At 52.5% G+C, this 26892-nt stretch overlaps 1 protein-coding gene across 3 annotated transcripts in view; it reads right to left on the bottom strand.

Annotated features, from left to right (window-relative positions):
• The window catches only part of MVP (major vault protein), a 28396-nt gene that overhangs the window by 498 nt on the left and 1006 nt on the right, over window positions 1–26892 (bottom strand). For 2 of the 3 annotated variants that reach the window (XM_063597409.1, XM_003809367.5), the window contains exons 2-14: window positions 16888–17047; window positions 16489–16684; window positions 13710–13833; window positions 13500–13631; window positions 11769–11863; window positions 10611–10847; window positions 7091–7372; window positions 5709–5953; window positions 5437–5634; window positions 2658–3044; window positions 1558–1674; window positions 1253–1379; window positions 152–340 (exon numbers count right to left, since the gene is read on the bottom strand). In XM_063597409.1, the coding sequence (XP_063453479.1) occupies window positions 152–340; window positions 1253–1379; window positions 1558–1674; window positions 2658–3044; window positions 5437–5634; window positions 5709–5953; window positions 7091–7372; window positions 10611–10847; window positions 11769–11863; window positions 13500–13631; window positions 13710–13833; window positions 16489–16684; window positions 16888–17012 (2454 nt within the window). In that variant the 5' untranslated portion in view covers window positions 17013–17047. Of the gene's footprint in view, window positions 1–151; window positions 341–1252; window positions 1380–1557; window positions 1675–2657; window positions 3045–5436; window positions 5635–5708; window positions 5954–7090; window positions 7373–10610; window positions 10848–11768; window positions 11864–13499; window positions 13632–13709; window positions 13834–16488; window positions 16685–16887; window positions 17089–26892 lie in introns of all 3 variants that reach the window. The other variant, XM_063597408.1, reaches the window with a different exon arrangement.

Genomic DNA, 26892 nt, shown 5'->3' with positions numbered 1-26892 from the left:
ATGACACTGTGTGAATGACCCACGATGCAGGGACAGGTCACTCACCCCTCCCTTCCCCACAATCTTTCCAGATGTTGTGTTTTCCACCTTGGCTCTGCCTTCCTGGTTTCAAGGTTGGTCCTGAAACCAACACACCTTCCCCAACTCTCACCTGCATCTCAGGCCCAGCCACAGCAAGGTCCCTGATGGTGCTGGGGCCTATGGCCTCTGTCATCTGCTTGAACTTCTTCACCTCCACCTCAGCCAGCTGCTGAGCCTTGCTCACCTCCAGCTCCAGCTGGGCCCGGGCATAGACCAGTTCCAGCTCTCGGACCTTCTGGACCCTCTGGAGCTCAGCCTCCTGGAAGGGGAAAAATCAATCATTCTTTATTTTTTGACCCAGGCTGGAATGCAGATCAGGACTCACTGCAGCCTTGAACTCCTGGCTCAAAGGATCCTCCTGCCTCAGCCTCCTGGGTAGCTGGGACTACAGGCATGTGCCACCACACCCAGTCAATTAAAAAATTTTGTTTTTGTAGAGATGAGGTCTTGCTATGTTGCCCAGGCTGGTCTTGAACTGGTCTCGAACTGACCTCAAATGATCCTCCCATCTCAGCTTTCCAAAGTGCTGGGGTTAGAGACCTGAGGCACCACACTAGGCCTCTTTTTACATTTATTTTTATTTACTTTATTTTTGAGATGGAGTTTCACTCTTGTTGCCCAGGCTGGAGTGTAGTGGCACAACCTCAGCTCACCGCAGCCTCCACACCTCCTGGGTTCAAGCAATTCTCCTGCCTCAGCCTACCAAGTAGTTGGGGTTACAGACACATGCCACCACACCCAGCTAATTTTTTGTATTTTCAGTAGAGATGGGGTTTCACCCTGTTGGCCAAGCTGGTCTTGAACTCCTGACCTCAGGTGATCCACCCGCCTCAGCCTCCCAAAGTGCTAGGATTACAGGCGGGAGCCACTGCACCCGGCCTCTTAATGGGATTTCAAGCATTAAATAAGATCATGCCTGTGAAGCATACACAGCACTTGTGCCAAGGTGGCCAGTGCATGAGCGCCCAGCTGCAAAATGGGTGTTCTAATCCTTACCTTCCAGCAATGGAGTCAATGAATCCTACAAGGCAAAGGACTTTGCAAATGCAAAGTACTTGGATAGGGCTTTATGTTGGGGGACCTGGTGTCCTATACAGTCTCAGGGACTGTAGGGAATGGGCCTTTTCCAGGACTCAAGGCCACCCTCTTCTTAATGCCTCCCCCCACTCACCGTTTCGATGGCCAAGGCCTGTGCCTTTAGCTTGGCCTGCAGCACGGACCCTTCTCCCTCAATCCGGGCTGCCTCTGCACGGGACTCGGCCTCCGCCTTGGCAGTCCCGGTGCTCTCCACGGCCATGCTGGGGAGAAGGCAGAGTCAGGTAAGACCCGGGAGACAGCCCAGTCCCCCCACGGCCTTGACTTATGATGTAGCCGTGCACTGTCTCATCGACACCCCACCCAGGCCTGCTGCCCACACCAGCTGCTGTCCTAAGACCCTTGGCCCCTGCCAGTCTCCTCCTCTAGTTCTCAACCCACCTCAGAGCTTCCAGCTCCAAGAGTTCCTTGCGAGCTTTCTCGGCTTCTGACTGGTCCAGGATCTTCTGCCGCTCAAGCCGGCCGCGGGCTTCCTGCTCCAGTCTCTGAGCCTCATGCCTGGAGGAGACGGAGCGCAGGTGAGAGGCTGGCATGGGGCCAGAGCAGGAACAGGAGCGCCAAGGGCAGCGACCACCAACCAAACCGGTGCCCAGGACAGACCCCAGCCCCTAGAAGGCACCCAATACGCAACTCAACCCAGAATGGTATACGCGCCACAAGCCAGTGTCACTCTAGGCCGGACAAATGCAGGCGTGACTGCGGCCCCCTACTTTCACGCCACTTGAGTGGGAAAAGAACAAGTATACAAGGAGGATTTCAGACAGTGACAAGTGTGGGAGAGACCAGGCAAAGAGGGTGCTATTCAGCTGTGAGAGAAAGAAAAGTGTTCCCCAAGGAGGGGATCTTTGGGCTGAAGCCAGAAGGAGAAGCCTGCCTGGAAGGGAGCTCAGGGGCGGGGGGAAAGCTTTCTGGGCAGCAGGAACAGCCATTGCAAAAGGCCTTCAGGTGGGTCCAAGCTGTGCATTGAAGGAGCAGAGGAAGCCAGTGGGGCTGGAACATGTCAGCTGGAACATGTTCCAGGGACGAGGAGCATGGAAGGGGGAGGCTAGAAGGCAAATCGGGGGAGGCCGGCTGGAGCTGCAGGAAGGAGTTTAGGTTTTATCACATGCAAGGTGGGAGGCTGCAGGAACCGCATCTGATACGTGCTTTTTTTTTTTTTTTCTTTTGAGACAGGGTCAGTCTCCCAGGCCTGTTGCCCAGGCTGGAGTGCAGTGGCGCAATCATGGCTCACTGCAGCCTCAAACTCCTGGCTTCAAGTGATCTTCCTGCCTCAGCCTCTCACAGTGCTGGGATTACGGGCATGAGCCACCGCGCCCAGCCTGATTCACATTTTAAGTGGGTCACCTGATCTATTGGGTAGGGAATAGATCTTTGAGGGTAGGGATGGCAGCAGGCAGTCCACAAGGGATGCCAGGTTATCCAGTTCCCGGCAGTGGCCTGCCATGGGCATTATAGGCAGCCGAGCTCCCAGCCTCACTTACTTGGCCGCCGCTTCCTGGGAGTTGGTGGTGATCTCGATGGCCAGCTGGACGCTGCGTTGCAGGGCGTCCCGGGTCCTCTGATCCACAGGCTCCACCGACTGCACGTCCACACTGCTGACCACCAGCCCGTTTTGGGGGAAGACAGCCTGGTCCCGGGGCCTGGGCAGGGCCATGCCATCGGGGCCCTTCGCTTCCGAGGTCTCAAAGCCAAAGACAGCAGTGCGAATGATGCGGGCTGAGTTCTTATGGAAGTCATCGAAAGTGACAGAGGCCACGGCCCCCCGCACCCGGGATGCGATGGCTTTGCAGGCATCACCTACAAAGTCTGGCACTGAAAAGAGCTTGGCCGTCTCTTGGGGGTCCTTCCGGTCATTCACCTCAAAGTGCCTGTGAACAAACAGGCCCAGAATGGGGAAGCTGCTTTCACCCAGGAATCTCTCTTTAGAAGAGACAAGGTCTTGCCATGTTGCCCAGGCTGGTCTTGAACTCCTGGGCTCAGGCAACCCCCCAACCTCAGCCTCCCAAAGTGCTGGGACTACATGTGTGATCACGCCCAGCCAGCAACTCTCTCCGAGAAGAACTTCAACACCCATCCTGTGTGGCCAGGCAGGGTCTCTCACAATAGAGAATGCTAATGTATGCCTGGTAAGGTCCTAAAAACTTAACACATGTTCTCCTTTAATCCCACTCAGCCACCCTATGAGATGGCAATGATCACCACCCCCATTTTACAGATGAGGAAGTAGAGGTCCAGGGAAGTCAAGTGGCTGGCCCAAGACTTGCCATATAACATGTGACAAGCCAGAAAGCTGAACCAGGCAGCTGCTTCTGGGGCCTGTGCTCTTAACTATGATGTTGTAGTGCCTGGGAATATGTCGGCAGCCCTGGGAATATGTCGGCAGCTGTCTGCCGCCATCAGGGCACTGGCTGCTCTCAGCTAAGAGGTGAGGGACATGCTTGGGAGTATTGAATATTCTTTTTGGAGACAGTCTTGCTCCGTCGCCCAGGCTGGAGTGCAGTGGCGCAATCTGGGTTCACTGCAACCTCCGCCTCCCGGATTCAAGAGATTCTCCTGCCTCAGCCTCTTGAGTAGCTGGGACTACAAGCTGGGACTACAGGTGCCCACAACCAGGCCTGGCTAATTTTTGTATTTTTAGTAGAGGCAGGGATTCACCATGTTGGCCAGGCTGGTCTCAAACTCCTGACCTCAAGTGATCTGCCTGCCTCAGTCTCCCAAAGTGCCGTGATTACAGGCATGAGCCACCACACCTGACCCTCCCTCCCTCCCTCCCTCCCTCCCTCCCTTCCTCCCTTCCTCCCTTCCTCCCTTCCTCCCTTCCTCCCTTCCTCCCTTCCTCCCTTCCTCCCTTCCTCCCTTCCTCCCTTCCTCCCTTCCTCCGAGACAGGGTCTCTGTGGGTCTCTGTTGTCCAGGCTGGAGTGCGGTGGCACAATCATAGCTCGCTGCAGCCTCAAATTCCTGGGCTCAGGCAATTTTCCCACCTCAGCCTTCCAAGTAGTTGGGTCTATAGACATGTACCACCATGCCCAGCTAGTTTATAAATTTTTTTTTTTTTGAAACAGAGTCTTGTTATGTTACCCAGCCTGGTCTCAAACTCCTGGCCTCAAGCAATCCTCCTGCCACAGCCTCCCAAAGTGCTGGGATCACAGGTGTGAGCCACAGTACCCAGTCATGAACACTGTTTCTGTACATGACTTATCTCACCCAATCCTAATAGCTGCTATTGAGCTCTGACCAATAGAGGCACTGTTCTAACACTCATTGCATCTTTTCAATGGCCTTGTGAAGGAGAAAATGCTGTCTTCCTCATGTTACAGATGGGGAAACTGAGGAAAGCACCCTGTCCCTTGCCCAGGTCCACAGGCTGCAAACAGCAGGGCGGGGGCGCAGGCCAGGGCAGTCAGTTTCCGAGCTTGAGTTCTCACCGCCCCCTCGCACTGCCCACTCCCGCCAGCTGTGTCCCATGCATCTTTTAACAGCCCGACAGTTACGCATTTGGCTGCACGCGCACTGGGAGCTTAGTTGGGGTAGTGTCCTGCTACTGGATCCCTGAGTCCTGACCCCAGGAGGTGAGCCCATGCCTTCCCTGGATTTGCGTGAACTCCTGGGTTCCCTCTTGACCTCAGCACTGAATGAGGTGTCCTGCCTTCATGAGGAGCCCAGCATCAGCACTTGAGCAGGACCCTCCTTTTCTTGGGGTTCCTAGGCTGCACCCAGCAGGAACCCTCACCCACTGCTTGCCACCCAGTTTGTTTTTTTTGTTTTGAAACAGGGTTGACCGGGTGCAGTGGCTCATGCCTGTAATCCCAGCACTTTGGGAAGCCGAGGCAGGCGGATCACCTGAGGTCAGGAGTTCGAGACCAGCCTGACCAACATGGAGAAACCCCATCTCTACTAAAAATACAAAACTAGCTGGGCATGGTGGCACATGCCTGTAATCCTAGCCACTTGGGAGGTTGAGGCAGGAGAATCGCTTGAATCCGGGAGGTGGGGGTTGCAGTGAGCCAAGATCGCGCCATTGCACTCCAGCCTGGGCAACAAGAGTGAAAATCGGTCTCAAAAAAACCCAAAAAACCAAAAAACTAAAAAAACAAAAAACAAAGAAACAGGGTCTTGCTCTGTCACCCAGGCTGGAGTATAGTGGGGCCATCATGGCTCACTGCAGCCTGGACCTCCTAGGCTCAAGTGATCCTCCCACCTCAGCCTCCCAAAGTGCTGGGATTCCAGGAATGCACCCCCATCCCTGTCCCCGTTTTTACCAGTTGTAGGCCAGCTGCAGTTGCAGCCTGGCATGATCCGCCGTTTCGATGGTGATGACGTCTGTGAAGAAGTCAGGCCCCAGCAGCAGGCAGAGCGCACGGCGGGCATGGGGACGCTTGGGCCGCCCAGCTGAGAGGGACAACACTGTGAACTGCTCCTCAGGACCCAGCGACACCAGCTCAGGCCCGAAGACCACGCTGCAGAGACAGCCGAGGGTCAGAGCCAGACCCATGGAGAGCCACCCCCTACACCCTGCGCTGCCAGCACTCACCGGGCTCGCTTCTCTCGGTAGTCGTACACCTGCACCGCAGCGTTGTGGGGCACGCGGTAGCTGACCACACGGGTCTTGTTCCGGGGCGCCAAGGGCTGGAGGCTCTTAGCTGTGTCCTTCTCACCCCTGTCTGCCAGAGGGTCCTGCCCCTTGTTCAGCAGCTCCTCCACCCCGGGAGGCAGCTCCTTCTCCCACAGGACTTCGTCCTGGGTCAGCATGTAGGTGCTTCCAATCACAGCGCGCACCTTGGGACGAGGACAGGGAGGGAAGCTGCCCGTAAGGGTGGAAGGGAGGAAGATCCGCCCAGCTGTCCCGAAGCAGAGCCCATCCAGGGAAGGCGCGCCACGAGGTTAAACACCTTCTCTACGGGGAGGCCAGGCTCCACCCCGGGTTTGCCATCTGCTGGCCCTGTCATCGTGGGCTAACTACCTCACCCCTTGGGCTTCAGTTTCCTCATGTGTCAAGTGGACTTGACGGTGGCTACCTTGCAGGGTCTGGGGTGAATGACATCTTCACATGTCTAGCTCAAACAGCTCTTGGCATAGAGAAGGTGCTCAATGTTATTTCTAGAATCTTCCTTCATGGGGCAGTTTGGAGGGCACCTCGGGGATGGTGAAGTAGGCTGTGTACACGGATGCTCCCTCGGATTCCAAGCTGGACTTCCAGCTTGGATTCTTAGAGAAGGTTGGAGATGTGGCCCGAGGTCAAATCAAGGTCGAGGTTTTAGGTGAAGCAGAAAAAAATGAAAGATTCCACCGGGATATGGGCATGAGGGAGGAGGTCCTTCCTGTTCCCTGGCCACCCCATCAGACCTTTATGCTGGGAACCAGGTCTGCTGTGGGAAAGGGTCCCTGTCCTAAACCCCCACTTGTCCTCTCAGTGGACATGCTAATATTTTTTTTTGACATGGAGTCTCACTCTGTCACCCTGGCTGAAGTGCAGTGGTGTGATCTCGGCTCACTGCAACCTCCGCTTCTCAGTTCAAGCAATTCTCCTGTCTCAGCCTCCCAAGTATCTGGGACTACTCAGACCACCACCACGCCTGACTAATGTTTGTACTTTTAGTAGAGACAGGGTTTCCCATGTTGGCCAGGCTAGTCTCGAACTCCTGACCTCAGGTGATCCGCCCGCCTCGGCCTCCCAAAGTGCTGAGATTACAGATGTGAGCTACCGCACCCGGTTGGTTCTAACATTTCAAATGAGATATTTAAGGCAGAAGGATGGCAAACACTCCACGTAGTGCCCTCCCCCAACCAGACAGCCCACCTGATATGGCTCTCCATGCTGCTGAAGTCCCTGCCCACCTCTTCCACACACCCAGAGGAAGCCGCCACCAAGGCCAAGGCCACGTGGCAGCACTGCCACTCACTCCCAGCCATTACCTTTCCGGTCTTGACATCCTGCACATAGATGCCCTCGTTCTCGTCCAGAGGGATGGCCTGACGCTCCTCCACCACCTCCACTTTGGCAGATGGCACATACTCCAGGGGTCCGCGGATGAGCCAGTGGTCCCCAGCCTGGTGTGAGACCTTCTCCTCATCCTCCCCCTCCTCCAGGGGCTGCAGGGCCCTCAGCAGCAGCCCCTGCTGCTCCGACAGCACATACACATCCTGGATGCCTTGTTCCAGCTGCTCTCCTGGCTGGAGGAAAAAAGACTTCTCTCCCTAGTGGGGAGATGTGAGGTTAGGGTCAGTGCCTTTAGGGTTGCGGGTGCTTCCAATGGTACCTCCCCAGTGCTGTGCTGTCTCAGGCCTGTGTGGAGGACAAGAGCACCAGAAGCCCGCCCCCACCCCCACATCATAATACGGTGAGGCACTGTCTGGACTGTGAGGCTCTACACAAACGCCTGCCAAATCTCATCTGGTCAAATGTGTCCTTGAAAGATTCCATAACTGTCAGGACCTGGATCCATGCAAGCTAAACCATTAAAAATCAACCTGTTTTTTCTTCTTTCTCCCAGGCTTTGTTTTCTAGAGATGGTGTAACCTAGGGCTTGACAAACTCTGGTTTTCAGGCCAAATCTGGATTCTGCCTTTTTTTTTTTTTTTTTTTTGAGACAGTCTTCCTCTCTTGCCCAGGCTGGATAGTGCAGTGGCATGATCTCAGCTCTCTGCAGCCTCAACCTTCCAGGCTCAAGCAATCCTCCCACCTCAGCCTCCCAAGGAGCTGGGACTACAGATGCGCATCACCACACCCGGCTAATTTTTGTGTGCTTCGTAGATGATGGGGTGTTGCCATGCTGCCTAAGCTGGTCTCAAAGTCCTAGACTCAAGCGATCTACCCACCTCAGCTTTCCAAAGTGCTGGGATTATAGATGTGAGCCACCACGCCCAGCACCCGTTTCTTAAAAAAATTTTGAGATATAATCCACATATGAAATTTTCCCATCTAGAGTATACAATTCACAATTCAGTTGTTTTAGTATACTCAAAGTTGTCCAACCATCACTACTATGTTAAGTCTAGAGTATTTTCGTCATCACCCTGAAAAGAAACCCTGTACCTAGAAGTTACTGCCACTCCCCACCTACCCCACCCACCACTAGTCTATTTTCTTTATGTGTTTACCTATTCTGGACATTTCACATAAATGGAATCATGCAATACGTGGTCTTTGATGTCTGGCTTTTTTCTTTTTCTTTTTTTTTTTTTTTTTGAGATGGAGTCTCGGCTCAGCAGCCCAGGCTGGAGTGCAGTGGTGGGATCTCAGCTCACTGCAACTACTGTCTTCCAGGTTCAAGAGATTCTCCTGTCTCAGCCTCCCGAGCAGTAGCTGGGATTACAGGCACCTGCCATCATGCTAGCTAATTTTTGTATTTTAACAGAGACGGGGTTTCACCATGTTGGCCAGGCTGGTCTTGAACTCCTGACCTCAGGTGATGTGCCCGCCTCAGCCTCCTAAAGTGTTAGGATTACAGGCGTGAGCCACTGCGTCCAGCTGGCTTCTTTCACTTAGCATAACATTTTCAATTTTATCCATGTTGTAGCACGTATGTCATTATTTTTTGTTTTTCCTAGAGACAGGATCTCACTCTACTGCCTCAGGCTGGAGTACAGTGGCACAATCATAGCTCACTATACACTCCACTTCCTGGGATCAAGCGATTTTCCCACTTTAGCCTCCCAAATAGCTGGGACTACAGGTGTGCCACCATGCCTGGTCAATTTTTAAAAGTTTTTGTAAAAATGGGGTCTCACTATGTTACCCAGGCTGGTCTCAAACTCCTGGCTTCAAGCAATCCTCCTGCCTCGGCCTCCCAAAGCACTGGGATTATAGTCATGAGCTGTTGCGCCAGGGCTGCCATTTCTTTCTTATGGCTGAATGATATTCCATTGTATGGATATGCTACAATTTTTTATCCATTCATTATATATGTACATTTGGGTTATTTCTACTCTTTTTTTTTTTTTTTTTTTTTTGAGACAGTCTTGCTCTGTCACCCAGGCTGGAGTGCAGTGGTGTGATCTCGGCTCACTGCAACCTCCGCCTCCCGGGTTCAAGCAATTCTCCTGCCTCAGCCTCCAGAGAAGCTGGGATTACAGGTGCCTGACACCATGCCCAGCTAATTTTTTTGTATTTTTAGTAGAGAAAGGGTTTTGCCATGTTGGCCAGGATGGTTTCCAACTCCTGACCTCAAGCGATCCACCCGCTTTGGACTCGTAAAGTGCTGGGATTACAGGTGTAAGCCACCATGCCTGGCCCTATTTCTACTTTTTCTGCCTCCTGTTTTTGCAGATAAACTATTCCAGGAGCATGGCAGTACTCACTTGTTTACGTAGTGCCCAAGCTGCTTTCCTGACATAACAGCAGAGTTGAAGAACTTCCACAGAAACAATGACTCACGGAGCCTGGAGTATCTACCATCCAGCCCCCTTTACAGAATGAGTTTGGCAACTGCTGGTATTCCCACATATAGTTCAGAGAGGGGATGAGGTAGGGGGTGGGAGAGGGTAAACCAAGAGGTTTATTTTACAAAAGATGACAAAGCAAAGTGAACACCAGGATATTAAGGATGTGAAATATAGTCACTGCATGATAGTTCAGTCCATTACAGACTGCACATGGTGGTCCCGTAAGATTATAATGGAGATTTTTTTTTTTTTTTTTGAGATAGTCTCACTCTGTCGCCCAGGCTAGAGTGCAGTGGCACGATCTCGGCTCACCGCAGGCTTGATCTCCAGGGTTCAAGTGATTCTCGTGCCTCAGCCTCCCGAGTAACTGGAATTACAGGTGCGTGCCACCACACCCGGCTAATTTTTGTATTTTTAGTAGAGACAGGGTTTCCCCATGTTGGCCAGGCTAGTCTCGAACTCCTGACCTCAAGTGATCCACCTGCCTCGGCCTCCCAAAGTGCTGGGATTACACGTATGAGCCACTGTGCTGGCCTATAACGAAGCTTTTATATTGTATTTTTACCTTACCTTTTCTATGGCTAGATACACAAGTACTTGCCATTGTGTTCAGCTGCCTGCAGTATTCAGGACAGTCACATGCTGCACAGGTTGGCAGCCTAGGGGCAGGCTACGCCATCTAGACTAGGTGCCATCTAGGTTTGCATAAGTGCACTCTTTTGCACAAAGACAAAATCATCTAAGGACTATTTCTCAGAATGTATCCCCATCGTTAAGTGGCGCATGACTGTATCAGAGAGAGTTTCAGAGTCTCAGGCAGCGGGTAGCCAGGAGGCCTTCCCAGAAGGGGAATTAACTTCAGGTCTGAGGGGTAAGTCAGAGGCTGCCAGGAATCAAATGGGCCAGTGTCTCAGGCGTGTAAGAACTAAGCATGCAAAGGCACAGAAGGTGTTCCTAGAACGTGCATCTGGAGGAGAGAAGGCAGAGGGCCTCATGCCACAAGAAGGCATACATCTCCCAGGGCAGTCCTGTGGGGGTGTAGGGACCTCACCTTGACCACGCGCTTCTGCCCCAGCTGATTCTTGCCATCCGGTCCGACAGGGTCGAGAATCACGCAGTAGTTGTGGGGGCCCAGGGTGGTGATGGGCACAACCCCCAGCACCTCCTCGTGGACATCTGGCACGTGGGCCTCTGTGTCCTGCACTGTCACCAGCCACTCCTCCCCAGTGCGGCGGGACACTCCCCTGAAGTCCCGGAAGTTCCGCCGAGCCCGGAGGTGCAGGGCTGTCTGCAGAGCAACGTGTTGGGTATTTGAGTGACCTGCCTCCAACTTCAGGGGATCTGCGAGCCCCATTGGCCACCAAATGCTCCCAATGCTCCCAGATCTCAGAGACAATTTCTACCAATCCAGGGATTTTTTTTTTTTTTTTAATCGGAGTCTCACTCTTGTTGCCCAGGCTAGAGTACAAAGGTGCGATCTCAGCTCACTGCAACTTCCGCCTCCTAGGTTCAAGCGATTCTCCTGCCTCAGCCTCCTGAGCACACCTGGGATTACAGGTGGGTGACACCATGCCCAGCTAATTTTTGTATTTTTAGTAGAGATGGGGTTTCGCCATGTTGGCCAGGTTTGTCTTGAACTCCTGATCTCAGGTGATCCTCCTGCCTCAGCCTCCCAAAATGCTAGGATTACAGGCATGAGCCACTGCACCCAGCCGGCTTTGTTTTTTTTTTTTTTTTTTTGAGACAGGGTTTCGCTCTGTTGCCCAGGCTGGAGCACAGTGGCATGATCATGGCTCACTGTAACCTCTACCTCTGGGGTTCAAGCGATTCTCCTGCCTCAGCGCCTCTGGAGTAACTGGAATTACAGGCATGCTCCACTACACCCAGCTAATTTTTAAATTTTTTGTAGCGATGAGTTCTCACTGTGTTGCCCAGGCTGGTCTCAGACTCCTGGCCTCAAGTGATCCTCCTGCCTCAGCCTTCCAAATTGCTGAGATTACAGATGTGAGTCATTGCGCCCAGCCCCAGAAAGACTATTTAACCCTTCAGATGATCCAGAATACTCAGGCAATCTGATCTCTGAATTTTTTTAAGTGACCCTAAAATTATTGCTTCTCTTTTACTCTCATGCCATTCTACCACCATTCTCTGCCACTTGGAGGGTTCCCTAGCCCCAGGTCCCTTAAACCACAGCCCCCAGAGCACCAACCTTTTCCGTAAGGATGACGGCGTCCACCAAATCCAGAACCTCCTCAAACACCGCTGGGAGGTACGCCCCTACTGTGGTGACCAGCCATTCTTCCCCTGGGCCAAGAGTGGAGGGTAAGGGACACGGGCCCCCCAGCCTGCTCCCCACCTACCCCTCCCCACAGCTTAGACACAGGGGATTGACAGATTTCATAGGCAAAAAGATGGCACTGACCCCAGGCTCAAGGTCCTGACTGCGGTCCTCTTATTCATTCTTTTGAGGCCAAACCCCCACCCCAGTTGAATTTTAAAAGCTTTTTCTTTTTTTTTTCTTTTTTTTTGAGACGGAGTCTCCCTCTGTTGCCCAGGCTGTGATCTCAGCTCACTGCAACCTCAGCCTCCTGGATTCAAGTGATTCTCATGCCTCAGCCTCCCGAGTAGCTGGGATTACAGGCACGTGCCACCACACCCGGCTAATATTTGTATTTTTTGTAGAGATGGTGTTTCATCATGTTGCCCAAGCTAGTCTGGAACTCCTGGCCTCAAGTGATCCGCCCACCTTGGCCTCCTAAGATGCCCAAGTTGCTGCTATGCCAACAGCCTGTTCTGCCTTCTCTAAGCTCCAAAGACCAACTTTTGTCCTTCTGCTAAAACAGGCAGCAGAACTGCCTCTGTTAGAGTTGTGGATGTCCTTTGGTTTATTGGAGAAGCCAGAGTGCCTGGATGCAGGTCCCAGCCTCGCCCTGCCTGGCCACACCCCAGGGCAAGCAACCTGCATTCTGCATCCCAGTTTTGATATATAGAAAGTGGGAATGGCCGGGTGCGGTGGTTCATGCCTGTAATCCCAGCACTTTGGGAGGCCGAACCTGGTGGATCACGAGGTCAGGAGATCAAGACCACCCTGGCTAACACAGTGAAACCCTGTCTCTACTAAAAAAAAAAAAAAAAATACAAAAAAAAAAAAATTAGCTGGGCGTGGTGGTGGGCGCCTGTAGTCCCAGCTACTCAGGAGGCTGAGGCAGAAGAATGGTGTGAACCCAGGAGGCGGAGCTTGCAGTGAGCCGAGATCGCGCCACTGCACTCCAACCTGGGCAACAGCAAGAGAGCAAGACTCCGTCTCAAAAAAAAAAAAAAAAGTGGGAATGGCAGCACCTCGGGGTAGTACCTCTGTTGCCCAGGATGGAGTGCAGTGGTGCAATCACAGCTCACTGCAGCCTCCACCTCCCTGGGCTCAAGAAATTCTCCCCCTTCAGCCTTCTGAGTAGCTGGGACCACAGGTGTGTGTCCAAGGCCAGGCTAATTTTTAAATTCTCTGTAGAGATGGGGTCTCACTGTGTTGCTCAGGCTGGTCTTAAGCTCCTGGGCTCAGACGATTCACCCACCTTGGCAAAGTGCTGGGATGACAGGTGTGAGCCACTGTACCTACTGGCCTACATTTGTCAATTGTATTTGAACATCTTCTTTGTTGATCCAGAATCAGGTAAGTCATGGCCACTGCCCACCGCTCATGGTGAAGGTGGGGGAAGGAAAAGCCACATCCGCCTGGTCATGGTCACATTTTCCAGCCCAAGTGGAAACAGCATGAAGCGGGGGTGGGGAAGGAAGAGCAGCGGGTGGCCCTCAACAGCTTTCAAAAGATACCAGGAAAGCGCCTCTCTGGGGCTACAGGAGGCTTTCCTCAACCTTCCCCTGCTTCCCCTGCAGTGGGGACCCCTCCTGCCCACCCACCATCATCGCCCCTTGGTAACCCCACCTGTCACCCTCTCCTTGCCGTCCCGGTCCCAGCACTCCTTGCGGGCCCTGAGCCGCAGAGCCTGGTTCTGCCTGATGATGGTGGCCTGAATGATCTCCACGACCTCCACTTCCTTCCGGGGGATGTACGTGCCTGGGGAGGGAAGGTGATGGTCAGAAGGTATCAGGGCTATGACAGGAAGGCAGGGAGCCCTATGGAGACAGAACTCACCAGGTCCCTCGAAAAGCCACTCATCTCCTGCCACCACCTTGTCTCCATCTTTATCCTCAAAATCAAGCAGCGCCTTTAGATGGAGGGCAGTGTTGGGCAGAACCACCTGCAGGGGTGTGATGTCCTAGTGGGGAAGAAGGTGGGGACACAGAACCATCAGTGCTGTGACCCCAGGGCCAAGCCTGATGCTCTGGAGGCGGGTCCACAACATCCATCTCTGTATGTCCTGAAATAAGACTGGGGTGGAGGCCAGGCACAGTGGCTCACATCTGTCATCCCAGAACTTTGGGAGACTGAGGTAGGAGGATTGCTTGACCTCAGACATTCAAGAACCAGCCTGGGCAACATAGCAAGACCCCATCTCTAAAAAAAAAAAAAAAAAGTGTAGCCAGGCATGGTGGCGGCGCACACCTGTAGTCCCAGCTACTCGGGAGGCTGAGGTGGGAGGATCACTTGAGCCCAGGAGGTTAAGGCTTCAGTGAGCTATGACTGCACCACTGCACTTCAGCCTGGGCAGCAGAGCAAGACCCTGTCTCAGGAGTTCAGATGAAGGAGAAGTTAGAGAAGGCCCTTTGAACTGAAACTGGGGCTCAAAGGAAGAGCTGGCTTTTTTTTATTTTTGGAGATGGGGTCTTCCTATGTCATCCAGGCTGGACTGCAGTGGTACAACCATGGCTCACAACAGCCTCAATCTCCCAGGCTCATGTGATCCTTCTGTCTCAGCCTCCTGAGTGGCTGGGATTACAGGTGTGTCACCACCCCCAGCTAATTTTTTTTTTTTTTTTTTTTGAGACAGAGTCTTGCTCTGTCACCCAGGCTGGAGTGCAGTGGCGCAATCTCAGCTCACTGCAACCTCCGCCTCCCAGGTTCAAGTGATTCTCATGCCTCAGCCTCCCAAGTAGCTGGGATTACAGGCGCATGCCACCACGCCTGGCTAATTGTTGTATGTTTAGTAGAGATGGGTTTTCGCCATGTTGGCCAGCCTGGTCTCAAACTCCTGACCTCAAGTGATCTGCCGACCTTGGCCTCCCAAAGTGCTGGGATTACAGGCGTGAGCCACTGTGCCTGGCTGAACATATTTAAAATGAAAGCTTAGGCAGGGCTTGGTGGCTCACACCTGCAATCCCAGCATTTTGGGAGAATGAGGTGGAAGGATCGTTTGAGCCCAGGAGGTTGAGGCTGCAGTGAGCTATGATCACCCCACTGCACTCTCGTCTAGGCAACAGGGGGAGATCCAGAAAAAAAAAAAAAAAGGCCAGGCGCGGTGGCTCACGCCTGTAATCCCAGCACTTTGGGAGACCAAGGCAGGTGGATCATGAGGCCAGGAGATCGAGACCACCCTGGCTAACACGGTGAAACCCCATCTCTACTAAAAACACAAAAAATTAGCCGGGTGTGGTGGTGGGCACCTGTAGTCCCAGCTACTCGGGAGGCTGAGGCAGGAGAATTGCGTGAACCTGGGAGGCAGAGCTTCCAGTTAGCCGAGATTATGCCACTGTACTCCAGCCTGAGCAACAGAGTGAGACTCCATCTCAAAAAAAAAAAAAAAAAAAAAAAAAAGGTACAAGAATCCCTATATACTTTTCACTTGGATTCCTTAAGGGTTATTGTCTTAATCATTCTTCATTTTCTCTCTACACACACACTTCTTCCCCCAAACTGTCTGCACCTAAGTGGACATGAATGTCTCTAAAAGTTCCCCATGTCCTGCTATTATGCTTTCAGGATCAAGCAGCACTGGTTAGTAAAGTCAGTAAGAAAACCATTAAATGGCGCTGGACACGGTGGCTCATGCCTGTAATCCCAGCACTTTGGGAGGCCGAGGCAGGCGGATCATGAGGTCAGGAGATCAAGACCATCCTGGCTAACACGGTGAAACCCCGTCTCTATTAAAAACAAACAAACAAACAAACAAAAAACCCAAAACCATTAAATGGCCAGAAGGTAAAGGTGGAAGAACAGGTAAAGGAATGAAGGTGGGACACCCACCTGCTCAGGCCCAGGCCTGATGCCAACGGGGACAAGAGCCTGGCTATAGGTTCAGGCCTGTGATGGCTTCTCCTAGAACAGGCACAGCCTGGGGCCTGGGCTTGTTACTGCTGCTTTGGCACTGCCCACCAGTGTCTGGCACTGGGTGAATGAACTGCTTAACCTTGGCACATGTCATTTAATGCCAGACTGGCTGGGCACTTCTGGTAGGCTCTGGAGCCTGGGAAGGTGAGATGGGCCAACAGTTCTCAGAAAAGAGGCAGGTGTGTTTGGGGCAAGTGTGGAGGATGGGGGTGGCTGGAGGTGAGTGGAGGTACAGTGAGTCAATTCCACCCTTGGTGAGAGCCAGCAAGTGTCCCTCCCCACCCCTCCCACTGCCCTTGTTTGTTTTCCCTTTAGAACTCGGTACAGGCCGGGAACAGTGGCTCATGCCTGTAATCCCAGCACTTTGGGAGGCCGAGGCAGGTGGATCACCTGGGGTCGGGAGTTTGAGATCAGACTGGCCAACATGGTGAAACCCTGTCACTACTAAAAATACAAAAATTAGCTGGGTGTGGTGGCGGGTGCCTGTAATCCCAGCTACTGAGGAAGCTGAGGCAGGAGAATCACTTGAACCCGGGTGGAGCTTCCAGTGAGCCGAGATTATGCCACTGCACTCCAGCCTGGGCGACAAGAGTGAAACTCTGCCTCAAAAAAGAAAAGAAAAAAAGAAGAAGAAGGCAGCAGTATAGAGCCCAAGGCAGGTGGAGGACAGGTAGGGTGGGGCATAGGGAGTGAGGAAACCAGGTACCTTTTCCAGCACCTCCCCTGGGTACAGGGGGAAGGGGTCCTGGGCCAGCCGGATCTCGAGGTCAGCGTGGCGAAGCCGAACTTGCCCTGTGACATCAAACAGCACCAAGCCCTGGGCATCCCGAGACACAGGGTTGGCCACTGTGCAGTAGTGACGTGGGGGGACGGTCACCATGCGCATGGGGGCAAACAGTACCCTGCAGGAAGATGAGAAGAGGTGTGAGGACCTGGGACCAGGTCTCCACTACCAAAGAGGACACCAAATGAGAGAGAAACCTCTCTATCGCCCAAGCGAGGGCCACTCCTGCTTGGGAACAGGGAGGAGGATAAGGACCATCATGCCAGCCAAACAGGCCCCCACATCCCCAAGGATCTCCCACAGCCCAGCCCCCACACCCACCTCTCATTGTCCTGCCGGATGTAGGTCTTTGGCCCGACCTCCACACGGGACACGTTGCTGTTCTGGTCCAGCACATGGATATAGTGGTATGGGGGGATGCGGATGATGAACTCTTCAGTTGCCATGGTGACTCCTAAGCCCAGGGCTCACAAGAAGATGACTGGTAGGTGGGGGAGAGGACACAGGATGAACCTGGGGAGCCTGGGGTGGGGCAGGCATGAATCTGGAGACAGACTCTGGGTGGGATACGGCCCTACCTCCTCCAGCCAGGCCACTGCACCCTTCCCTGTCTGCATCTGCATGCCCACTGCTCCCTGTCCTCACCCCACCCAAGACGACACAGCCCATCCTGACCTTACCTTTGCCAAGAACTGCTTGATGCAGTGAGCCACACAGGCCCAGGGTTCCTTGCCAATTCCTTTCCCTCACTCCCATCAACTACTTCCCCCTACACTGCCACCAGCACTGCAAAGAGCTTCAGATCAAGGTGCTCCCAGTCTCTTAAGGTGGAGAGATACAGCAAGCTGGGAAACTGGGGAGCCATGGAGGTGGTGACATGGCCTTGTCCAGCATGCAATGGGCAGCTGCTCTGAGGAGCTGCCTGGCTCCTCCAGAGGGAGGAAGCCCTTTATTTCAGAGAATCCTGAGGCCCCAGCTGTATTCAAATGTCAGCCCAGAGCCAAAGAATATCTGTATGCCTCAGGTAATCCAGTCGCTAGGATTCGGCCATAAACAAACAAAAGGAATGTTTACATGAGCTGTGTCTATGTTCCCCCCCTCTTTCCTATGCTTTAGTAATCCTGGGCTGAATGTGAAGACCTAGTCCACTGCTCATAAAGGGATCCCAGATGGAACTGAGCCTTCCATAGAATCAGCTGCATTAGTAACACTGCAAATCACTCTGGCCCCCTCCTCCCCAGTTCTCTCCCATCCTCAGCTCCTGCAGTTGTGAGCAAGGGTAGGGTGGAAAGGAAGGAGAAGGGGGATGATTATCATGTTCCACCCACCCATCCCACCTGCTTCTGAATCCTGAGTAGTTTCACCCAGTGCTTGGCCTGTTCAGGAATGTCACATGCCCTACCTAAGCCCCACCCCTGCCCCCAGCACTTTGGACTTTGGACATGTCCCTTTGAGTCACACAAATGGGACCAAGTTTATTAGGTGCTCCAGAGCCTCATCCTTAAGAGACTCAGGTCAGACTTTTTTTTTTTTTTTTTTTTTTTTGAGACGGAGTCTTACTCTGTCACCCAGGCTGGAGTGCAGTGGTGCAATCATAGCTCACAAAAGCCATGCCTCAGCCTCCTGGGTAGCTGAGACTACAGGTGCATGCCACCACGTCTAGCTAATTTTTTTTTTTTTTTTTTTTTTTTTTTGGAGAGATGAGGTCTCTTTATGTTGCCTAGGCTGGTCTCGAATTCCTGGCCTCAAGCAATCCTCTTGCCTCTGCCTCCCAAAGTGCTGAGATTATAGGTGAGCCATCACACCTGGCCGATGAGGAGCCTCTTTTGTCTGGTGGTGGCCTCAAAAATGTCTGGCCAGGACAGGTGCAGTGGCTCATGCCTGTAATCCCAGCATTATGAGAGGCAGAGTGAGACTCCATCTCAAAAAAAAAAAAAAAAAAAAAAAGTGGTTCCTCATCAATTCCACCATCTACCCAGCCTCCAACCCCAGGTGAAAAATATAAGTGAGGGGAAGAAGGGAGTGGCCTGGCCGAGGAAAAACAGGCAGGAGCCACAGATTACAGAATCAAGGCTGGATACAGCCCAAGAGGAGTTATACTTGAGCCCCACGATCTGTAAAACTTCAACTTTTTGTTTAGAAATTGTGAGTCTTCACAAAATCCCAATTCCTGCTTCACTTGAAGAATTAGAAGACCAGCAATACAGCCTACAGTCAAGCAGCAGCTGCCCCATTTAGATGGAACACAAGCTTTCCCACCTACCACAGTCCCCACCACCCCCTGCTGCCTTACAGCTATGCCATTGCACTGCCCGGCTCTTGTTTAAAAACCCTTTAACTTGGCCAGGCGTGGTGGCTCACGCCTGTAATCCCAGCACTTTGGGAGGCCGAGGCAGGTGGATCATCTGAGGTCAGGAGTTTGAGACCAGCCTGGCCAACATGGCGAAACCCCGTCTCTACTAAAAATACAAAAATTAGCCAGTTGTGGTGGCGGGTACCTATAATCCCAGCTACTAGGGGGGCTGAGACAGGAGGATTGCTTGAACCTGGGAGGCAGAGGTTGCAGTGAGCAGAGACCGTGCCATTGCACTCCAGCCTGGGCAACAGAGTGAGACTCCAATCTCAAAACCAAACCAAACCAAAACAATCCTTTTACTCAGCAGCGTCCAATAGAGCTTTCTACAATGATGAGAATATTCTAAATCTGTGCTGTCTTTGGACTAGCCGCATCCACATGTGGCTCCTGAACACTTAAAATGTGGCTAATGGCCGGTCATGCTGGCTCACACCTGTAATCTCAGCACTTTGGGAGGCTGAGGTCGGCAGATCACAAGGTCAGGAGTTTGAGACCAGCCTGGCCAACATGCAGAAACCCTGTCTCTACTAAAAATACAAAAATTAGCTGGGCATGGTGGCACGTGCCTGTAATCCCAGCTATTTGGGAGGCTGAGGCAGGAGAATTGCCTGAACCTGGGAGGCAGAGGTTGCAGTGAGCCAAGATCTCGCCATTGCACTACAGCCCTGGGCGACAGAGCAAGACTCTGTCTTGGAAAAAAATAAAATAAAATGTGGCTAATGCATCTGAGGAACTAAATTTTTAAATTATTTTTTGAGACAAGGTCTTGTTCTGTTGCCCAGGCAGGAATGCAGTGGCACAATCATGACTCACTGTAGCCTCAACCTCCAGGCTCAAGTGATCCTCCCACCTCAGCCTCCCGAGTAGCTGGGATTACAGGCATGTGCCACCACGCCTAGCTAATTTTTTCATTTTTTTTGCAGAGACAAGGTCCTGCTATGTTGCCTAGGCTGGTCTCGAACTCCTGGGCTCAAGCAATCCTCCCGCTTCAGCCTCCTAAAGTGCTGAGATTACAGGTGTGCGCTACCGTACCCAGCTAATTTTAATTTAAATTGCCAAATATGGCTGGTTGATCCCATACTGGACAGTAGAGCTCTAAATAGTTGAGACCCAGAGAGGGACAATGAATCCTTTAGGGCCACAAGCAAGTTAGTGGTGCTGTTGGGACTAGAACCCTGGTGGAATGCCTGGTCCTGTCTTTCTAGAGAGGCATCATGGTCCTGTGGCTCGGGGCACCCATTCCAACCCAGACTGCCTGGGCTTACAACTCTGATCGGCTGCTTTCGTGTTTTCACATAGTTTCCTCACTGCCTTGCCTCATTCTGAAAGAGGTTACAATTTGGGTCTGTTTTCCTGGCACACTTTCCACATCACAGGGAGGTTATTCTGCTGCTCATTCTTTCATCTTGCAACTTTGTATGAGATCTGACCTTGATCTCATTTTCTGTTGCTCATTTTTGCTCAAAGTTACTTTCCCTTCGCTTGTAGGAGGGTGGCTTGTCTAACATCAGAGCTCCCTCTTCTGCGGTTTGGGAACACAGGGGCTTGCTTTCCGATGTCCTGGCTCTGTTCCTCTCGCCACTCTTATGGGGACCTTGTCTTTTCTTCCTATAGCCCTGTCCTGCTCACCTTTGATTCCACCCCCCAGTTGCTCCACAATACGGGGCTCTGTTCTGGAAAGACGACTTCCTAGAGTCCAGAGGGCTGGGACTGCCTAGATCTGGATTTTTTTTTTTTTTTTTTTAGACGGACTCTCACTCTGTCGCCAGGCTGGAGTGCAGTGGTGCAATCTTGGCTCACCGCAACCTCCGCCTCCCCAGTTCAAATGATTCTCCTGCCTCAGCCTCCCAAGTAGCTGGGACTACGAGCGCCTGCCACCATGCCCAGCTAACTTTTTGTATTTTTTTTTTAGTAGAGACGGGGTTTCACCATGTTGACCAGGATGGTCTTGATCTCTTGACCTTGTGATCCACCCGCCTCGGCCTCCCAAAGTGCTGGGATTACAGGCGTGAGCCACCACGCCCGGTCTTTTTTTTTTTTTTTTTTTGAGATAAGGTCTTACTTTGTTGCCCAGGCTGGAGTGCAATGATCACAGCTCACTGTAGCCTTGAACTCCTCAGCTCAAGGGATCCTCCCATCTCAGCCTCCCGAGTAGCTGGGACTGTAGATACGTACCGCCACACCTAGCTAATTTTTAATTTTTTGTAGGCATAAGGTCTTTGTTGTCCAGGCTGGTCTCAAAATCCTGGTCTTAAGTAGTCATCCAGCCTCAGCTTCCCAAAGCACTGGGACTACAGGTGGAGCCACCGCACCCAGCCAGGATGCCTGGATCTTGGCTCTCACCGTTATGGGATCAGTGATTTGAACAAGTCCCTTGACCACCCCGTGCCTGTTTCCTCATCTACAAAATGAGAATGGATAACATCATCAACCGAGTTAGCACATAAAGCACTGGGAACAGAGCCTGGCTCTTCATCTGCACTGTTTGACTGCAGAGGAGGGAAGAGTGCCTGAGGCCCAACTTTCCTATCCAGTGAGGAATCTAGGGAATATAACCAGTGCTGGGGGCTCCCCACCTGACCTGGCATGCTGGTTTAAGCCTCAGTTGTTTACTGGTCAGTGGCTTATTTCACCCCAGCTGCAGGGATGGAACAGCAAGTAGGGGCTTTACTGCCAAGTGAAGCTTTTTCCACTGCTCCCTTGGAGGGTTCTCCGCAGGGCCGAAACCTGGCCAGGAAACCAGATGGGAGAAGAGGAAGGGCTGGGGCTGTGAGCGGAGGTATGGACAGGGCTCTGAGGCCCCCCCAGGAAAGATTTGAACTCTAGAAGGCCGTGCAAGGTTGGAAGCAGGCTCTGGGAACAGCCTCCATTTGGTTCATCAATGGATAATCTCCCCAACACCCCCCACAGCTGAGGCCTCTCCACCATCTGCCGCCCCAGCTGGGCCCAGTCAGGGGGTCTGAATGCCTCGCCCAGCTCAGTGACTCAGCAAGAGTCATCCTCATGGCTGGACTCCTGCCTTGTTCTGAGGCCAAGCCCTCGGCAACTGCCCCTGCATCAGCACCAGGACCCCACCTCACCTCCCTGACCACCCACCTGCCATGCCCTAAACCTGGGCCTTCTGCCTAGACCACCCACGACAGGTCTTGCCTTCTACCCTCGCCATCTATGGAGGTGAGCCAGGGAAACCCTTTGACTCAGGCAGCACATTGGTGACAAGTCTCAGATTGAGTTTTTTGTGGTTTCCTTCCAGATGACATGCGCAGTTAGAGCATTTTACTTAAAATAGATCAGGGCCCTCAAAAGACAATAGCAAGGATTGTGTTGACCTTTGGAAGGCTCTGCCCAGCCCTCAGGCTTGGCCCCTGCTCCCCAGATCCACTCATCCACCCAACTTCCTTCAGTCTCTGCTTCTGAGACCTGCCCTAGTCGGCTCTCAGTGTAGAAGCCCAGTCTTGCCTGATCACACCTCCCTCAGGTGTCATGAGGCTCCTGCAAGAACCACAGCCAGCTTTCACCCCAAATCCCACCAGGGTCTCTCCCACCATGAGGGTAAATAAGCAGGAACTAAATAGCCTGTCCAAAGCAGAAACCAGGTTCATTGTCTAGTTAAAAGAGGGGCTCTTGCCTGAGAGAGGTGGCTCACACCTGTAATCCCAACACTTTGGGAGGCCGAAGGTGGGAGGATGGCCTGAGGCCAGGAGTTCAAGACCAGCTTGGGCAACATAGCAAGGCCCCATCTCTTTAAAGAAAGAAAAAAAAAAAAAAGAGGGAGACCGGATCAGACTCTTGGCTCAAAAGTAAACTTCTGCTACAGCAAAACTTAACGAGTCATGAGTCACTACTTCCCAGAGATCTTCAGGGTCAACTGTGAGTAGCTGATATACTGAATCTCTCTTTTTTTTTTTTTTTTTTTTTTGGAGACTGTAGCCCAGGCTGGAGTGAAGTGGCACAATCTCAGCTCACTGCAACGTCCACCTACCTCCCAGGTTCAAGCAATTCTCGTGCCTCAGCCTCCCGAGTAGCTGGAATTACAGGCACATGCCACCAAGCCTGGCTAATTTTTTGTATTTTAGTAGAGATGGGGTTTCACCCCAGGGTGGTCTCAAACTCCTGAGCTCAGGCAATCTGCCTGCCTCAGCCTCCCAAAGTGCTAGGATTACAGGCGTGAACCACCACACCTGGCCCCTAGTGAGTCTTAAATGGCAATTGACCAAGTGACCACACTGCCTACGGGGTCTGCAGTGAGTAGAGTGGTACCACCTGGAGGCTTGATAGCAACACAGCCTGGGGCCCCACCCCAGAGCCACTGAATCTACTGGCATTTTAACTCGACCCTCAATGACTTGCATGCACATTACAGTCTGAGCAGCTCTGGTCTAAAGCAGACTCTCGGCTCGGGCTGCACACTGGTCATCTGGAAATCTGTTTTTTTTTTTTTGAGATGGAGTTTCGCGCTTGTTGCCCAGACTGGAGTGTAGCCATCTCGGCTCACTGCAACCTCTGCCTCCCGAGTTCAAGCAATTCTCCTGCCTCAGCCTCCCAAGTAGCTGGGATTACAGATGTCCGCCACCACACCCAGATAATTTTGTTTTTAGTAGACAGGGTTTCGCCATGTTGGTCAGGCTGGTCTCGAACTCCCGACCTCAAGTGATCCACCCACCTCGGCCTCCCAAAGGGCTAGGATAACAGGTGTGATCTGCCGCACCAGGCCTTCTGGAGACCTTTTTTAAAAGCCACCCATCTCCGGTGATTCTATTTAATTGGTCTGGGTGAGGTTCACCCATTGCTATTGTAAAAAGTTCTCCCTCATTTTTTTTTTTTTTTTTTTGAGACGAGTCTCGCTCTGTCACCCAGGCTGGAGTGCAGTGGCGCGATCTCGGCTCACTGCAGCTCCGCCTCCCGGGTTCATGCCATTCTCCTGCCTCAGCTGGGATTACAGGCACCCGCCACCACGCCTAGCTAATTTTTTTGTATTTTTAGTAGAGATGCGGTTTCACTGTGTTAGCCAGGATGGTCTCGATCTCCTAACCTCGTGATCCGCCTGCCTCGGCCTCCCAAAGTGCTGGGATTACAGGCGTGAGCCACCGCACCTGGCCTCTGACTCTTAATATATATCCAGGATTGAGAGCCAGTGGGAAAATGTCACTCCAGCAGGTTTTATCACTGCCAGCATGCTCCTGGGCCACTTACTAGCCTCTGAGCCTTCCTCTCCAGTGAAGTGAGAATAAAAGTGACTGTTAACTAGGCTTGGTGGCTCCCACCTGTAATCCCAGCACTTTGGGAGACCAAGATGGGAGGATCACTTGAGGCCAGGAGTTCAAGACCAGCCTGGGCAACATAGGGAGACCCTGTCTCTATAAAAACCATAAAAAATATTAGCTAGGTGTGGTGGTTCACACCTGTGGTCCCTGCTACTTTGGAGGCTGAGGTGGGAGGATCGCCTGTGCCTGGGAGGTCAAGGCTGCAGTGAGCCGTAAATGGAGCACACGAGTGCGCTCTAGCCTGGGCAAGAGTGAGGCCATCTCAAAAAAAAAAAAAAAGAAAAGAAAAGGAAAAAAAAAAGGAGTGCTCTTCAAGTCAAAGGTATTAGAGACTGGAGGGTCTCTGGTGCACAGTAGGAACTGGGAGGAGGATAAAGATCAGTTTCAGGCCGGGCGCAGTGGCTGTAATCCCAGCACTTTGGGAGGCCAAGGCAGGCGGACTGCCTGAGCTCAGGAGTTCGAGACCAGCCTGGCCAACATGGTGAAACTTCGTCTCTACTAAAAATACAAAAATTAGCCGTACATGGTGGCAGGCAACTGTAGTCTCAGCTACTCGGGAGGCTGAGGCAGGAGAATTGCTTGAACCAGGGATGCAGAGGTTGCAGTGAGTCGAGATTGCGCCATTGTACTCTGGCCTGGGGGACAGAGCGAGACTCTGTCTCAAAAACAAAAACACAGCTCCGATTGCAGGCTGTGAAGGGCAGGGAATTGCACTCATTCTCCTCCAGCCCCTTCCCTTACCCAGGTCCAGGCAGCCTCCTTTGTCCCCAACCCCAGGGCTCTTGCTCCAGGCAGTCCTGAGGTTGGACGTAAGGTCGGCGACGCGGCCCTGCCCCCAGACCTTCCCACAGCTTCAGGTTCAGGAAAAGGCACATGAAGTTTGGTATAAACAAGGACACAACTTCACAGAGTTTCTCACTGATTTAAGTTAAATATTCTAGTCTTTAGAGAATGGGTCACATGACTCAGGAATTGCCAACAGCCTGTTTTCACCCAGCGGCTTCCTGGTTTACCCCCTTTAGGAGATGATTAATGGAAATTGAGAATGTGTCTCATAAATTACTTTTTTTTTTTTTTTAAAGCAGCACAGTTTTAGGAACTTTTCTTCCCAAGGAAATTGTAACTGAGCTCCAGTCTAACTGGGCCACTTTGTGGGAAGGGGAGCAGCCTGGTGGCCTTTGGGAGGTGAGGGGGAGACAGAACAGCTCAGCCAGCCTAGACTTCCACTTGTCCTCCCTACTCCTGCCAATTAACACCAGTCACCAGAGGCAAGAACCGCCTAGATCAGAAGCGACCCCAGGAACCAGGCTTCAGAACCCCTGATCTTCATCAATATTTTCTCAACTTGCCTAATCATAGGACTGAGCTATAATTCTTTAAAAAAAAAAAAAAAAAAAAAAAACCCCAACCACACACACACAAACAGAGACAGGGTCTCGCTATGTTGCTCAGGCTGGTCTGGAACTCCTGGCCTCAAGCCATCCTCCCACTCGGGCCTCCCAAAGTACTGGGATTACAGGCCTGAGCCACCGCATCCAGCCCTAGGCTGGAATTCTTAACCCCACTCCTGCTGCTTTTTGCAGGCCTCACTTCTGACTCACTGGGTCTAAGTTTCCGGGAGAGAGCCTCTGGACCCTGTGTTCTAGGCAAACGCCCCTAAGTAACAGCTCCCACTTCAGATGAGCTTAATCTGTGCCAGGTAGTGTTAAGTGCCCTCAATTAACTCATGTTATCCTCACAAGAACCTGCAAGTTAAGAAATTTGCCCAAGAGCACACAGTTATCAAAGGACGGAGCCGGAAGTCCAACCTGGCTATAACTGTAGAGACCACAAACTAGGAGGCAGTGGCTTCTCAGGCAGAAACACAAAGATTCTAAGCCGAGAACAAGAACTAGAGGACCTGGGTGGGGCTGTGTACTGCCCAGATGGTGCCAATGGCAGTTCAAAGGTGTTTCCTGTAAGTTGGGCCAGCGCCCAGCCTCTGCTCCCCCAGAACCTGGGAGGGCAGCACCCAAGATAACCTGAGCACCCCGTTACCTTGGAGCCCTGAGGCTGTCTCTGGGCCACCCACTCAAGGTGGCCCCCCTACCTGCTCAAGGCTACATACAGAGGGCTGTCCTGCCCAAACAGCCACACCCGAGGGCCGACCCAGTGCTCTGTGTGCCAAGGGAGTTTCTGGCAGAGCCACCTGATACCCCACGTGACAGCTGGCCTCTCCCCCATCACCCAGGGGCTACCCAGGCAGAGAGCTGAGAACACAGTGGCCATCAGCCTCGCTATCACCTCCACCCCCAAGTGCCTGGCTCCCAAAGGACAGCTCTAAAATCCCCAGAATCTCAGGCTGGTGGGTCCAGCTGAGCATCCTAGTTTTCACTTTCTCCTCCCAAAAAGGAAAGAACCTTGGTCACTAAATTCTACGCCTTCTGGAAATCACTCTAATGACTTCCTGAATGATCGACTGAGACCAACAGCTGGCCCAGCCCTGCATGGAGCAGTAAGAAACCCTCATCTGTCAGAGTTAAGGGGCCTGAATGGGTACAGGTCACATTCTTGGAGCTCAAGGTGACAGGCCAGAGCCCAGATCCCCAGGACAGTGCAGGTGAGTAGAGCAAGCACCGATCTAGGGCTAAGATGGGGTCTGAATGACCCTGTTAAGATTCCCCACCTGATTTCCCAGGTGGGACCCTGAAGTCAGAGAGAGGCCTA

The sequence above is a fragment of the Pan paniscus genome, chromosome 18 (genome assembly GCF_029289425.2).
Source record: "Pan paniscus chromosome 18, NHGRI_mPanPan1-v2.0_pri, whole genome shotgun sequence".
Classification (NCBI taxonomy): Eukaryota; Metazoa; Chordata; class Mammalia; order Primates; family Hominidae; genus Pan; species Pan paniscus.
This window is presented reverse-complemented; position numbering and strand designations above follow the sequence as displayed.